We start from the raw sequence: 14,650 nt of genomic DNA, 5'->3' as shown, positions 1-14,650 counted from the left end.
GGGAAGTGGAAGAGATGCGGTGGAGGGCATTGTCGACCACGTCTGGGGGGGAAATTGCGATCCTTGAAGAAGGAGGCCATCTGGATTGTATGGATTTCGAACTGGTCCTCCTGGGAGCAGATCCGGCAGAGACGAAGGAATTGGGAATATGGGATGGCGTTTTTACAGGGGGCAGGGTGGAGGAGGTGTAGTCTAGGTAGCTGTGGGAGTCGGTCGGTTTATAGTAAATGTCCGTGTTGATTCGGTCGCCCGAGATAGAAATGGAAAGGTTTAAGAAGGGGAGGGAAGGGTCTGAGACGGTCCAGGTGAATTTGAGGTCGGGGTGGAAGGTGTTGGATGAACTGTTCAACTTCCTCGTGGGAGCACGAGGCAGCGCCGATACAGTCATCGATGTAGCGGAGGAAAAGGTGGGGGGTGGTGCCAGTGTAGCTGCGGAAGATGGACTGTTCCACATATCCTACGAAGAGGCAGGCATAGCTGGGGCCCATGCGGGTGCCCATGGCTACTCCTTTGGTTTGGTGGAAGTGGGCACCCTCTTCCACTTCCTCCATCTCTTCCACTTCCCGCTCCTTCGCCCTTGAGCCCCGCCCCTCCAACCGCCACCAGGACAGAACCCCACTGGTCCTCACCTACCATCCCACTAACCTCCATGAACAGCGGATCATCCGCCGTCATTTCTGCCACCTCCAAACAGACCCCACCACCAGGGATATATTTCCCTCCCCTCCCCTATCAGCGTTCCGAAAAGACCACTCCCTCCGTGACTCCCTCGTCAGGTTCACACCCCCCACCAACCCAACGTCCACTCCCGGCACCTTCCCCTGCAACCGCAAGAAATGCAAAACTTGCGCCCACACCTCCCCCCTTACTTCCCTCCAAGGCTCCAAGGGATCCTTCCATATCCGCCAAAAATTCACCTGCACCTCCATACACATCATTTACTGCATCCGCTGCACCCGATGTGGCCTCCTCTATATTGGGGAGACAGGCCTCCTACTTGCGAAACGGTTCAGAGAACACCTCTGGGACACCCGCACCAACCAACCCAACCACCCCGTGGCTCAACACTTCAACTCCCCCTCCCACTCCACCAAAGACATGCAGGTCCTTGGACTCCTCCATCGGCAGACACTAGCAACACGACAGTTGGAGGAAGAGCGCCTCATCTTCCGCCTAGGAACCCTCCAACCACAAGGGATGAACTCAGATTTCTCCAGTTTCCTCATTTCCCCTCCCCCCACCTTGTCTCAGTCAAATCCCTCGAACTCAGTACCGCCTTCCTAACCTGCAATCTTCTTCCTGATCTCTCCGCCTCCACCCCACTCCGGCCTATCACCCTCACCTTGACCTCCTTCCACCGATCGCATTTCCAACGCCCCTCTCCCAAGTCCGTCCTCCCTACCTTTTATCTTAGCCTGCTGGGCACACTTTCCTCATTCCTGAAGAAGGGCTTATGCCCGAAACGTCGATTCTCCTGTTCCTTGGATGCTGCCTGATCTGCTGCGCTTTTCCAGCAACACATTTTCAGCTCTGATCTCCAGCATCTGCAGTCCTCACTTTTTCCTCGAAGCAGCTAATACAACCCTACTCTTTAAAAACAAAGATGGGAGAGAGAAAATGGGGAACTCTCGGCAAGTTAGCCTGACACTGGTGGTGAAGAAAATGCTGGAATCAATTATTAAGGATATAATAACTGAGCATTTGGAAAGTGACAGAATTGGTCTTAGTCAGCCTGGATTCACTAAAGGGAAATGGCTCTTGACCAGTCTTCTGGAATTTTTTTTTGAAGGATGTGACCAGTAGAGTGGACAAGGGTGACTCAGTAAATGTTGTGGACCTGGACTTTCATGAGGCTTTTGACAAGTTTCCACACGAAAGATTAGTAATGAAAATTAAAACTGGTGTTATCAGAGGCATTGTATTGATGTGAATAGAGAACTGGTTGGCAGACAGGAAGCAGAGGGTTGGAATAAACGGGTCCTTTTCAGAGTGCAAGTAATGATGAGTGGGGTGCTAGGACTCCGGCTGTTCACAATATACATTAATGGTTTGGACGAAGGAATTGAATACAATATTTCCAAATGTGTAGATGACACATAGCTGCGTGGCAGTTTGTACTGTGAGGAGAATACTAAGGGGCTGCAGAGTGACTTGGACAAATTGGCTGAGTGGGCAAATACTTGACATATGCAATATAGTGTGGATAAATGTGAGGTTATCCACTTTGGTCACAAAAACAGGAAGGCAGATTATTACCTAAAAGGTGGCTGTTTAGGAAAAAAGTGAGGCACAATGAGACCTGGGTTCGTGGTGGAACAGTCATTGGAATGTAGGTGCAGCAGGCATTGAGGAAAACTAATGGCATGCTGGCTTCATAGCAAGAGGATTTGAGTACTGGAGTAAGGATGTCTTGCTGCAGTTATGCAGGGCCTTGGTGAGGCCACACCTTGAGTACTGTGTGCAGTTTTGATCTCCTAGTCTGAGGAAGGACATTCTAGCTATTGAGGAAACCAGTGAAAGCTCACCAGACTGATTCCTGGGATGGCAGGACTGACATATGAGGAAAGACTGGATCAACTGGGCTTGTATTCATTGGAAGTTAGCAGAATGAGGGGAAATCTCAGAGAAACATAAATTCCGAATGGGACTGGACAGGTTAGATGTGGGAAGAATTTTTCCAGTGTTGGGAAAGTCCAGAACTAGGGAGTCACAGTCTAAGAACAAGGGGTAAAACATATAGGATTGAGATGAAGAAGAATTTCTTCACTCAGAGTTGTGAACCTATTGAATTGTCTCCCACAGGAAGCTTTTGGGGCCAGTTCATTAGATATATTCAAAAGGGAGATGGGCGTGGTCCTTGCAGCTAAAGGGATCAAGGGATATGGGGATAGAGTAGGAATGGGATTCTGAGATTGCATGATCGGTCATGATTGTATTGAATGGTGGTGCAAGCTCGAAGGGCTGAATGGCCTACTCTGATACCCATTTTCTATGTTTACTTAAACAACTTGCAAATTTTGAGACAGGATTTTTCTTGATATGCATAAAAATCCCCTTCAAATGAGAATGAGATGACAATTTAAAAAAAAACTTATTCATTCATGGGATGAGAACATTGCTGCCCAACCCATCATTTATTGCCCATCCCTAACCGCCTACAGGGCAGTTAAGAGTCAACCCAATTGCTGTGGGTCTGGAGTCACATGTAGGCCAGGTAAGCATGGCAGTTTCTTGCCCTGAAGGACATTCGTGAACTAGATGAGTTTTTTCCAACAATCAGCAATTGATTCATGGTCATCATTAGACCCTTAATTCCAGATTTTTATTGAACTCAAATTCTACCATCTGCTGTGGCAGGATTAAATTATTAATAAAAATGATAAAACATAGAATATTCACACCTAAACTGCGTATGCTATTCTTGGAAGACAACAATCCGTCTTCGTTAATGTATGGCATCAATGTAATTGGAAAGAGCAGTAGTGCATTTGTCCACTATTAGACAAGATATAGTTTATTTGTAGGAAATTAAAAAACTTGAAAAACATTCTGCAATTCTAATTTAGCCTTATTGTTAAATATTTTTCATTTGAAAGCTCTCATCTAAAACATCAAAAAGGTTTAACTTAACAGACTGACAAATAGGGTTGAAGCCAAAATTCCAGAGATGAAAGCAGCATTCTAAAGCACCAGTGAATGGCACTAGTTTTTATAACTGTGAAATTAGCATTACTTTGTTTCAGTTGGTTTGTATCCTGGTAAATAATTCCAAATCAGAATAAGTGGCAGCATATATTCAATTTCTTATCTTATGTTTTAGTATCTATATTTTGCACTAAATATTTTGTTGATCCTCATCACACACAATTCTCTTTGTTGACAGCTTCCAAGTACGTCAAATTGAGTTAAAATATTCTTGTTTATTCTATTAGCTTGCCAATAACTTTTCAACAAGCAAATCTTCAATTTCGTAACCAACACAATTACTACAGTAAAACTGCTTGAGCATGATCACTATGCAAAAACCATTTCTTTATCATGTCTTATTAATTAAAAGCAAAGTAGTTACTAAATCCCAAGATTACAAGAAGGGAATGGGAAATTACATTACGTTTAGTCTGTAAAGTGACCAAGCTTAATCTGTAAAGTCAAGAACATCCAGAAACTGGGGTGAAAATTCCATGCATAAACACTTCTAATCCCTAAATCAAATCAAAACTTCAAACTGTTATTCCATTTCCAAAAAGGCACTATTAGCCTATTTTTGACCAAAAGATACATTCTATCACTCAGATGCTGCTGGATTGGACTGAGGAGGATTTGATCTTAGTTTATAATTTTGATGTCTATATAACGTACAAAACATTTACAATAGTAGTAAGAAATGCCTTGGGCAGGATTTTCATGATTTTATCAGTATAGTCATTGAGGTGGGTGAGCCTTCAAAATGGTGGGCAGGACCCATTTCCAGGATTCCTATCCACTTATCCATTGCCAATAATTTTACTGGCATGGGATGACAGTATGGGTAGCAAATCTGCATGTAGCACACCTAATCTTGGTGGCTTCAAGTTGGGCATTTTGGACTATTCACAATTCGTATAGATTTCTAAAGGCAACATGGTTCACAGCAGCTTAGAAGAGTCATGAACCATGAGAAATCCACAGCCTTTTGACAGATAAGTTCAAAATGTTGTGGCAACTTCATATGGCATAATGCAATACTAGAAGTTTAATATATTTTAAAAGTTAAGTGACCATTAAATTGTCCAATGCTGTGAAAGCAGAAAAGTCCTCAGATGCATTAGAGTCCATTATGTTGTGGATACAGTGCTGTTTTTCATTTAGTAATACTGACAATCAGATCTGACTGTGCCAATGGTCAAATGTAATTCAATTATTTAACCAACTAAAAGTAGAGACATCTGTCCCCATGCTTTTAAGGTTGAGCAAATGCTTGGGCACTTTGATCGTTAATATATCAGCTCCTCTGCTTTAAGCATGCACAGATGCACAAGCTTTCTGGTTGAAAGCTTGGAATCTGTTCCTCAGCTTCAAAGGTCAAACAGATGATTGAGCTCTTTCAATAACTTTATAGGTTTTAACATATTCAACCTTAGAATTTTTTTTAATAGCAGATTTCAATGGCATCTCATAATGAATACTTGGCTGAGCTCCAAACCACATTAATAGTTTCAGCTCAGTAGGTTGTTGTCACAGCTGTCAAGCAGACTGAGATTTTTATAAGCACTACAAATACTTCCCAAAGTTATTAAAGGTCTCAAGAGTTCTGTATATAGTGAATACTGGGTGAGTGGGTTTTGAGATTATGAACAGGGCAGAGGTGGTGGGGGTATATAGGGGTGGATGCGTGGACATAGAGGGTATGGAAGGGAGGGTAGAAAGTGAGTACGAGGGGCCTCACATCTACTGAATTGGACTGATGTCCTCAGGAAACTGCAAGTGAGTCTTCTAAACTTCTTGCCTCAGCATCTGTTTGTTTTCAAGGTGGCAATCGGTAACTTAGGCAGGAAGTGGTATAGGGAAGTTAGGGAATGATCTGACCTTGATTTACACCTTGAAGGTGAAGATTCAGGTCCTTGTGTCAGACCACTCAAATATTAGGTAACTAATACAGATTTACAAGTTATCGCTCATTCACTTTGAAAACTGGAAATGGCACTCTGTTCATAAAAACATTACATCAGTAGCACCTACAGTTTCACTAGCAAACAACATGTTTAAGAAAAACATAATTTCTGATTTTTGCAAAATAAGAATCTTGGGGTGATAGATATGTAAAAGGTAAAGACGGCAAAGTCCCAGAGGACTATAGGGCTGCCCTCTCTTTAGAGAGAGATGACTGGTAATGGCTTACCCCAAGGGTCACTTTGCCTCAGTCTCAACTTATGTCAAACCTCTATGAAGAAACAAATATTAAGTTTGTACTGCTCAGAATTCAGCAAATAACATGGCCTACTCCAAATCAGTGAAGCATCATAATTTGAGGACATATTTTAAATAATGTGTACATACCCTAAGCAAGGCATGGATTTTGGAGATGCCTGCAGTAATCAAAAGTAAACTTAACATTAATACCATTAAGTTTCCAGTTTAAATACAGGAATTGAATTTTAAATTGAATTTCCCAAGTGTCGTGGCAACTATATCTGAAATCATTACATTACTATGCTAATGTCCCATTAATACTGTCACTTGTCTCCCTGCATTTAACACTATGGCTTACAAATGGAAATAACCTTGGGAATTAGATTTTGTAAAGTGGGAGACAGTGCTTCTTACAAGAACATTACATTTTATGAACAAACTCGAACAATGAGAACTGACTTACCACAAATAATTAAAGTGACAATTGGACAGATATTAAATTAAAATTTTGAGAGTAGCTATCCAGACAGCACTTGTGCAAGTCAGGTACCAAATGAAAGTGCTGTAAAAGGGCTAAGAACAAAATAATTCTAAAATAATTGACATATTTCACAAATACAATTAAAAGACTTACTACGTTACAGATAACTTACCACAGATAAAAGTTATCAGATAAAATTTCTCAATAAAATGGCCACTATTTCTCACTATTCCAGCTCTTGCCAGGATTCTGCCGACACAGTAGCTTTTACAACTGGTGAAACATCCCCCAAGTGCATATGTGCAAATCACAAAATATATAGTAATACTGAGTAATTATTGCATAGTGGAATTTTAGGTTATATTCCTAAGTTACAGTCTGAGATCGCTGTCGTAATTCTGAAGAAGGCTGGTGAGTGCTTGAGTTCAAGATACATTCAAGTGGTTGATCATGCTGCATTTGGTTTACCCGGGCATGCTCTGCAAACCATTCCTGTTGGAAGGGGAGACATTTTTATTGCTGAACAATATGAGAAACAGTTATTAGTAAACAAAAAGAAAAATCAGCGTCCAACCAAAGTACTAATATTTTATTAATGTTTTCAGATGTACAACATAATTAATAATTCACACCCTTTAACATCTATAAACAAATCCTAAGAACTTAACTCACCTCAGTCTCTTTTGTTGATAATATACCTAGTGACATTTGTCCAACTGCTCCTCCAATCAGTAGTTTACATTTATAAAAGGATTGGTATTGCTATCCTTGACCTGCCCACCATGATATTTTACCTTCCCTTTATAAAGGAGTTAATTTTTTTTTTACAAGAATATGTTTGACTCTAAGTATATTCTAAGAAGTTATCTAAGTGGGTTTGTCTATTTGGTAAACATAAGAAGGTACACCATTCGAAAGGTTTTCATACCTGAATTTCCTCTTCATACATTTTAATGCTTAGATCACTTTTAGTTCTTAATCTTCTGCCAATAAAAACCATTTTAATCTGCTGTAATAAAACAAGAAACAGTTTTCATGTCATAAAGCTGAAGATAGTCTTAAAAGTCCTCTTGAAAAAGACATTGCTTATGATCTAAAATATATAGGTTACAATATTCGCTCAAAGACAGACAGGAAGCGGAGATGGCAGTGGGAAGAGTATAATGAGTTTGGAAAATATGTAAGAATACGTTTCACTCAGATCTCAACAATTCTAACTGAAGGAATTGGTTAATAATTTCTGCCTCAGTTTTCTGGTCATCTTGAAAAAGTGAATGAGGCTTTTAACACAGGTCATGGCTGCAATCAGAGAGGAGGACAGGATTTATCAAAGACCTTGGGATGCTGGGGTTGGAAGAGGGATATATGTGGAACAGTTTCTGGTTCAGAGGTCATAGGGGATTACCAGTGTTGGTAGTGGAGTAGATCGGAGACTTTGGGGAATATGCAGAAAGCAGGACCCTTGTGGGTTGGTTAAGTAGGGAGGTTTTGGATTGGTTGAAAGGCTTGGTGGTTGGGGAGATTAGTAGCTAAAGCTTTAAAGAGGAAATTAGAAGGGGAAAAAATCTAAGGCCTTTGATGGGAGGACCAGAACAATTAGTTGTAGAGGAAATCTGCATCCTTGGGGAAGAGGGTTCATGTGGATAGAAATAGCCTCAGGAGATTGGAAGAACAGTGGATGTGATCAGAGGCCTTGCAGACAGGTAGGTGGTGCAAGATCAGAAGGATTGATGATGGTAGAAGTCTGCCTCACATTTGGGGTTGGTTGTTTGATTGGCTGAGTCATCTAGTTTCAGTAGGTAAGTGAATCTTATATGAAACAAAGAACTGTGTATACTGCTGATGTGAAACAAACAAAATCAAATCGGTGGAACAACCTAGCAGCATCTGTGCAGAGAAAGCAGAATTAACATTCTGAGTTCAGTGACCCTTCAGTTCTAGTTCCGAAGAAGGGTCAATGGACTTGAAAATTAACTCTGCTTTGTCTCCACAGATGCTGCCAGACCTGCTGAGTTTCTCTAGCAATTTCTGTTTTTGGTAAGCAAATCTTCCTGGGTGAAGTTGTACTCGAGTTTCATTAGACTTTGGGTGGTTCAAAAACCAGGAAACTTAGCCAACAAATGGCTAATTCTGAGGTACACAAGCCAACTCCTACATTACTGTAATATTGGAAGTACACTAAGGCGTTTGAGCTCAAGTTACAGATATTTTTCATTTTTATATACTACTTAAATTAAAGCTACTATTTTTAATGGTTTAAAAGTTCCCTTCAGTATGAAGTTGCATAGTTACATCCTTATGCTGCTTAGCATTCATAGTAGTTATTTGTCTTCTTCGCCTTCCCTTTGGAAGTATCTAATATTGAAAGGTAAAGATGCTATTGTTGTACCAGACTATAAGCTTCTCTCATTAAAGAATGATAATTTAACTATGGGTTACCACACCTCAGATGAGGGGAGAGTTTGAGAAGGTGTGTTCTTAATGGTTACTTTAGCCAATGCAGAAATTGAGCCCACACTGTTGGCATCAGACTGCATTGCAAAACAGGCGTTTATGCAACTGAGCTAACTGATTCCCATACACCTAATATTATCAGCAAACACATAAGTGACCAACTGGTTTTACGTCAGCTCCTATAAATACCATTCTATGGGGCATAGTAAGTTATGAGTAGCCCAATAAAACATTCCTTGGCCTTCAATCTGCCCCTTTTTTTTATTAATTTGTGGAATGTGGCTTCGCTGGTTGGACTAGATTAGATTAAATCCCCTACAGTGTGGAAACAGGCCGTTTGGCCCAACAAGTCCACACCGACCCTCCGAAGAGTAATCCACCCAGACCCATTTCCCTCTGACTAATGCACCTAACACTATGGACAATTTAGCATGGCCAATTCACTTGACCTGCACACCTTACCATTTATTGCCCATCCCTTATTGGGTAATGGCTTAATTCCAGTGCTCACCTCAGATTTCTATAGAGTCAAACTAATGTCTTAGGTAGGTAGAATGGGATGAGAAAAGGCTGTATGGGCCATTCATATCTTTTCCCTCAGAGCCTGCATAGAATGTTTGTAAGAGGAGCAATCAACAACACAACTATTATGCATATCAAATATAATCACGTTTAATTTTCTTTGAATTCTATATCTGATAGGACCAAGATTGAGATTTTGAATACACAACATTTGTACACTCCTCAAGAATTTTAACTCTTTTCCCCAAATTTCTCCCCTTCCTTTGCTCCCTCTTCTACCGAAAATTTCTCCACTTCCAAGAATACTTGTCACCTTCCATTGCCTCAAATGTAACCAGTATTCATGAGTTAGCCAAGACAGTGAGCAGAAGCAAACTATTTGACCATGAGCGAATAGGGTATAATACATCTTTTACTCACTGTGCCAGCCTAATAATTTGCAGCGGAAGCCACCAGACAACCCTCACATGCAGAAACTCTATTTTGATTCCTCTATTCCATGACCTGTTGAAGTGCTGTAGTGCCTCTGCTATAATTGCGTAAATGATCAGTAACAAAGGATTGAATTTGAGACTGTCTGCAGAACTTTTTGTCATGGAGTCATAGAGCACAGGAACAGACTCTTCGGTCCAACTTGTCCATGCCGACATGTCTCCCAAACTAAACTAGTCCCAAAGTCACTGATACAGTACAGAAAGTTGAAAATAATTCTTGTAATAGTTAATTATGAAAGCTGGTCATGATTACAGCATGTGTCAAAGTGAATATGGAACATGTGCTAAAACTGCCACCTGGTGGTGAACATGTAAGTGTGCAACGATGTACTTGTGCAGAAAAAACAAGGGAACACATAATGAACGGTAGGACTCTGTTAAGCAATGAGGATCGCAGGGATGTTGATTAGTGTATACACTGGTCCCTTGAAGTATTATGACAGGTTGATAAAGTGGTTAAGGCAGCATATGGGATACAGGTCTTTATTGGCTGAGATACAGAGTTTAAGAGCAGGGAGATAATGCTAGAACCGTATGAAATGTTGGTTAGGCCACGTCTAGAGTACTGTGAACAGTTTTAGAATCCACATTTTGGGAGGGAAGTGATTGCATTGGAGAGAGTGCAGAGGAGATTTGTCATCATGTTGCCTCGGCTGGAGAGTTTTAGTTAAGGAGAGAGATTGGACAGACTGGGCTGATATTTTGAGCCCAGTGACCCTTCTTGAGCACACAGAGTAACTTGGAAAAAGTGGTATAAATGCTGAAGATGACAGGTTGAGGGCAAAGGAGTACACGGGTAGGTAGAGATAGTGCCCAGAGGGACAGAAAGACAGTTAAGCAGACAAAGGAATGGATAATGGTAAGCCATAATAATAATGGGACCATAAGTAGATGAAAATAAGTTAGATGTATTGAAAACAGCCCACGTCATGACAGGGCTAGGGGTGTGGGGGTCACTAAAGGACATACAGGTAGGTGTACAGGCCCTAAAATTATTGAACTCGATACTGAGACTTGAAGGCTGCAGGGTCCCCAAGCAGAAACTGATATGCTGTTTATCCAGCTGGCACTGGACTCACTGTAGCAGACCAGAGACAAATATATTGGCCAAGGAATACTGGTGTGTTGAAGTGGCAGGCAACTGGAAGCTCAGTGTCATTTTTTTCATTTTTGTACACAGAATATAGTTCTGCATTGCAGCAGCCCAATATGTGTTTCGTCTCTGTAATGTAGAGGTGATCACATTGTGAGGAGCGAATTCAGTCGACTAGATTGGGTGAAGTATAGGCTATTGGCTGCTTCGTCTGGAAGGTGTGACTGGAGCGTTGGATAGTGAAGAGGGAGGAAGTAAATGGGTAAGTGTTGAACCTTCTGTGATTGCATGGAAAGGCATCATGGTGTTTCGGGGAGGTTTTGAGATTGGTCCACACCACCTCCACTATCCAAGGCTCCAGACGCACCTTCTAGTCAAACAGCAATTTACCTGCACTTCCGCCTAGTATTGTGGAACATCTACGTTCTGTCCAAAAATTGACCCGAGCTTCCAGTTGCCTGCCACTTCAACAAATCACTATGTTCCCAGGCCAACATCTCTGTCTTGGGCTTGCTGCAGAGTTCCAGCAAAGTTGGAAAAAACATCTCATTTTCCATTTGGGAACCCTGCAGTCTTCACTACTCAATACTGAGTTCACCGTCCTCTCTGTCCTTTATCCACTCCCACATTCCAGGCCTGTAATGACATAAGCTGCTTTCAGCACCCCCAACCCATTTTCATCTGATTATGATCCCCATTTTAGCTTTTCTCTTTCTCCCTGGCTGATCATCATCTCTCCCTTTGTCTGCCTAACTGTCTTACTGTCTCTCTGGGCTTTGTCTCCACCAACCCATTCACTCCCACACTTGCAACTGTATGTCTTCAGTATAAATACGACCTGCTTGTAGCTACTATTAATATTGAAAATGAGTCACTGGACAAAACGTTAACTTGGCTTTCTCTGCACAGATGCTGTTTCTGTTTCAGATTTAGAGCATCCACAGTTCTTTGTTTATTTTGGATAGACATGGGTTGTTTTCCTTTGAGTGGAGGAGAGTGAGGAGGGAGATGATTGAGACATATAAACTCATGAGGGCCATAGACGGGAGGCAAGAAGAAACATTTCTCCCTGGCGAGTGATCAATGTCTGGGGCATAGTTTTAAGTTAAGTGGCATGAGGTTTAAAGACCATGTGTTAAAAACTATTTTTCCCAGAGGGTGGTAGGAATCTGGAACTTAAGGTTGGTAGAGGCAAAACCCTCAATATTTAAGTTGTATTTAGATGTACACTTGCGATGCTGAGATATACGCTACGGGCCCAGTATTGGAAAATAGAATTTGAATAGTTAGGTTGTTGTTTTGCCCAGCACATAGTCAATAGGCTGAAGGATTTCTATCAGTGCACTAGACCACCATGACACTATATCTGTTCACATCCTTAACTTCATTTGTATTCAAACTGTGATAGCTCTTAATTATTTCAAAGTTAGCATGATGTAAAATATGAAGCTCCACACATATCAGGTAAACAAGACAATACACAGGCTGAAAATAATATAGTTTTTTCAGGTTGTTTGATTGTCTTACAGTGACAAAGACATGAAATAATATCAGAATAAGGGACACTCCATGCCCGACACCACAGACACACAAAGAAACCAAAAAATCTGTGGATGCCTAAATAATACCTGTAGTCATCCTGGATATGGTGGTTTAGAAATGGCAATATTACCTACATTTAATAATTAAAGAATAATAACAAAAATGTTAAAACTCCAATTAAACAGAATACGAAGAGAAACTGGTATACGTATAACCACTTACATCATTGCTTGCCATTCTGGATGACAATTTAAGGAGTCCAGAGATCTCAGAAGATGGAGAACCATTCTGTCTGTTGAACTCAAGAAGTCGATCAACTTCATCTTTGTCTACTTCAGTCTCAAAAACAATTCCATTTTCGTCTGTTATCAGTGACAGATCAGAATACAGAATACATAAAAACACTGTCCAAAAATGACAAAATTAGAACATGATTCAAAATTCCAATCTTTGGTAATAACTGATCACAATTAAAAAAAAAACAAAAACTAGTCAAAGAAACATTAAATTAAAATATAAAACATTGAGGCACAGAGCAAGAAGCAAACTATCGTTGATGGAAATTTGTATGGATGACACGTACCTCCCTCATCTTTACTTTTTCTACTGTAGTTCATGCGGAACAGAAATGCATCCAAAATAAAGGCAACAATAATAGTAAGTACAACCTAAACAAGATAAAAAAAATTGGTAAGTTACAACTGTATGCTATGCTAAAAAAATCTTGTTTAGATCCATCAAGAAATCATTAATAAAGCCATTAGGACTGCCCATTGAAAATAAGGAAGGGTAGGCAAGTTATGACAATCCGTGCATAATGCTGATTTGATGACATTTTCAATTTCAATACTCGAGCCTTTGCCAACGCTAAACATGATTCAGCAGCAGGAAGGAAAAACTCAGCAGCATTGCTTACAGGGAGAAAGAGGATGACCAATGTGTCATCACCAGCTCAGCAGACTTTCCTGACATGCAGGGCACCACGAATTACATACACATTGTACCATGAGCCCCACATGTAGACTCAGAAATGTGCAACAACTAGAAGACTTCCACTCCCTCAATACTCAGTGTACCATATTTAGGTTCTGGATTAGTGGTGCTGGAAGAGCACAGCAGTTCAGGCAGCATCCAAGGAGCTTGTGGATGCTGCCCGAACTGCTGTGCTCTTCCAGCACCACTAATCCAGAATCTGGTTTCCAGCATCTGCAGTCATTGTTTTTATCTCGTACTATATTTAGGTCAATGCCTGCTACCCTGAAAGTGGTCATGCTACCTGAAATAACCCCTGCTCAGGGGCCAGTGTCTTGTCACCAAGTCACCCTTTATTTGCTTGTGCACTGTCGCCAGCCAGCTCGGAGTCAATGCCCTGAACTGAGAAGACTCTAAACTCTTGGCTATACTTTTTATTAGAAAAGGTGAGGAAATAACAAGCAAACATGTTTATAACTGAATTAACTGCACAGAGGCTGGTATCCCATCACCATGCCATACTTTATTTACTAGTGCACAGTATACTGACCGGAGCTAGCCAGTTCGGAGTCAATCCTCTAAATGGAGAAGATTATAACCTCCTGGTCATGTTGGTCATAAAGTCATAGAGATGTACAGCATGGAAACAAACCCTTCGGTCCATACCGACCAGATATCCCAACCCAATCTTGTCCCACCTGTCAGCACCCAGCCCATATCCCTCCAAACCCTTCCTATTCATATACCTATCCAAATGCCTCTTAAATGTTGCAATTGTACCAGCCTCCACCACATCCTCTGGCAGCTAATTCCATACACGTACCACCCTCTGCATGAAAAAGTTGCCCCTTAGGTCTCTTTTATATCTTTCCACACTCACCCGAAACCTATGCCCTCTAGTTCAGGACTCCCCGACCCCAGGGAAAAGACTTTGTCTATTTATCCTATCCATGCCCCTCATAATTTTGTAAACCTCTATAAGGTCACCCTTCAGCCTCCGACGCTCCAGGGAAAACAGCCCCAACCTGTTCAGCCTCTCCCTGTAGCTCAGATCCTCCAACCCTGGCAACATCCTTGTAAATCTTTTCTGAACCCTTTCAAGTTTCACAACATCTTTCCGATAGGAAGGAGACCAAAATTGCACACAATATTCCAACAGTAGCCTGACCAATGTCCTGTACAGCTGCAACATGACCTCCCAAC

General features: G+C 41.2%; 1 protein-coding gene across 2 annotated transcripts in view; it reads right to left on the bottom strand.

The window, feature by feature from the left end:
• Positions 1 to 2,742: 2,742 nt before the first annotated feature.
• Positions 2,743 to 14,650, bottom strand: part of tpcn1 (two pore segment channel 1) — a 102,276-nt gene continuing 90,368 nt past the window's right edge. Inside the window, exons 24-27 of one of the 2 annotated variants that reach the window (XM_088000091.1) lie at positions 13,059 to 13,143; positions 12,698 to 12,837; positions 7,299 to 7,379; positions 2,743 to 6,862 (exon numbers count right to left, since the gene is read on the bottom strand). In XM_088000091.1, the coding sequence (XP_087856217.1) occupies positions 6,737 to 6,862; positions 7,299 to 7,379; positions 12,698 to 12,837; positions 13,059 to 13,143 (432 nt within the window). In that variant the 3' untranslated portion in view covers positions 2,743 to 6,736. The remainder of the gene's footprint in view (positions 6,863 to 7,298; positions 7,380 to 12,697; positions 12,838 to 13,058; positions 13,144 to 14,650) is intronic. The other variant, XM_088000092.1, reaches the window with a different exon arrangement.

The sequence above is a fragment of the Chiloscyllium plagiosum genome, unplaced genomic scaffold (genome assembly GCF_037043375.1).
Source record: "Chiloscyllium plagiosum isolate Xiang-an unplaced genomic scaffold, Cpla_swu_hap1 HiC_scaffold_24, whole genome shotgun sequence".
NCBI lineage: Eukaryota > Metazoa > Chordata > Chondrichthyes > Orectolobiformes > Hemiscylliidae > Chiloscyllium > Chiloscyllium plagiosum.
The sequence above is the reverse complement of the archived record's forward strand: the minus strand, read 5'-3'. Positions and strand labels throughout refer to the sequence as shown.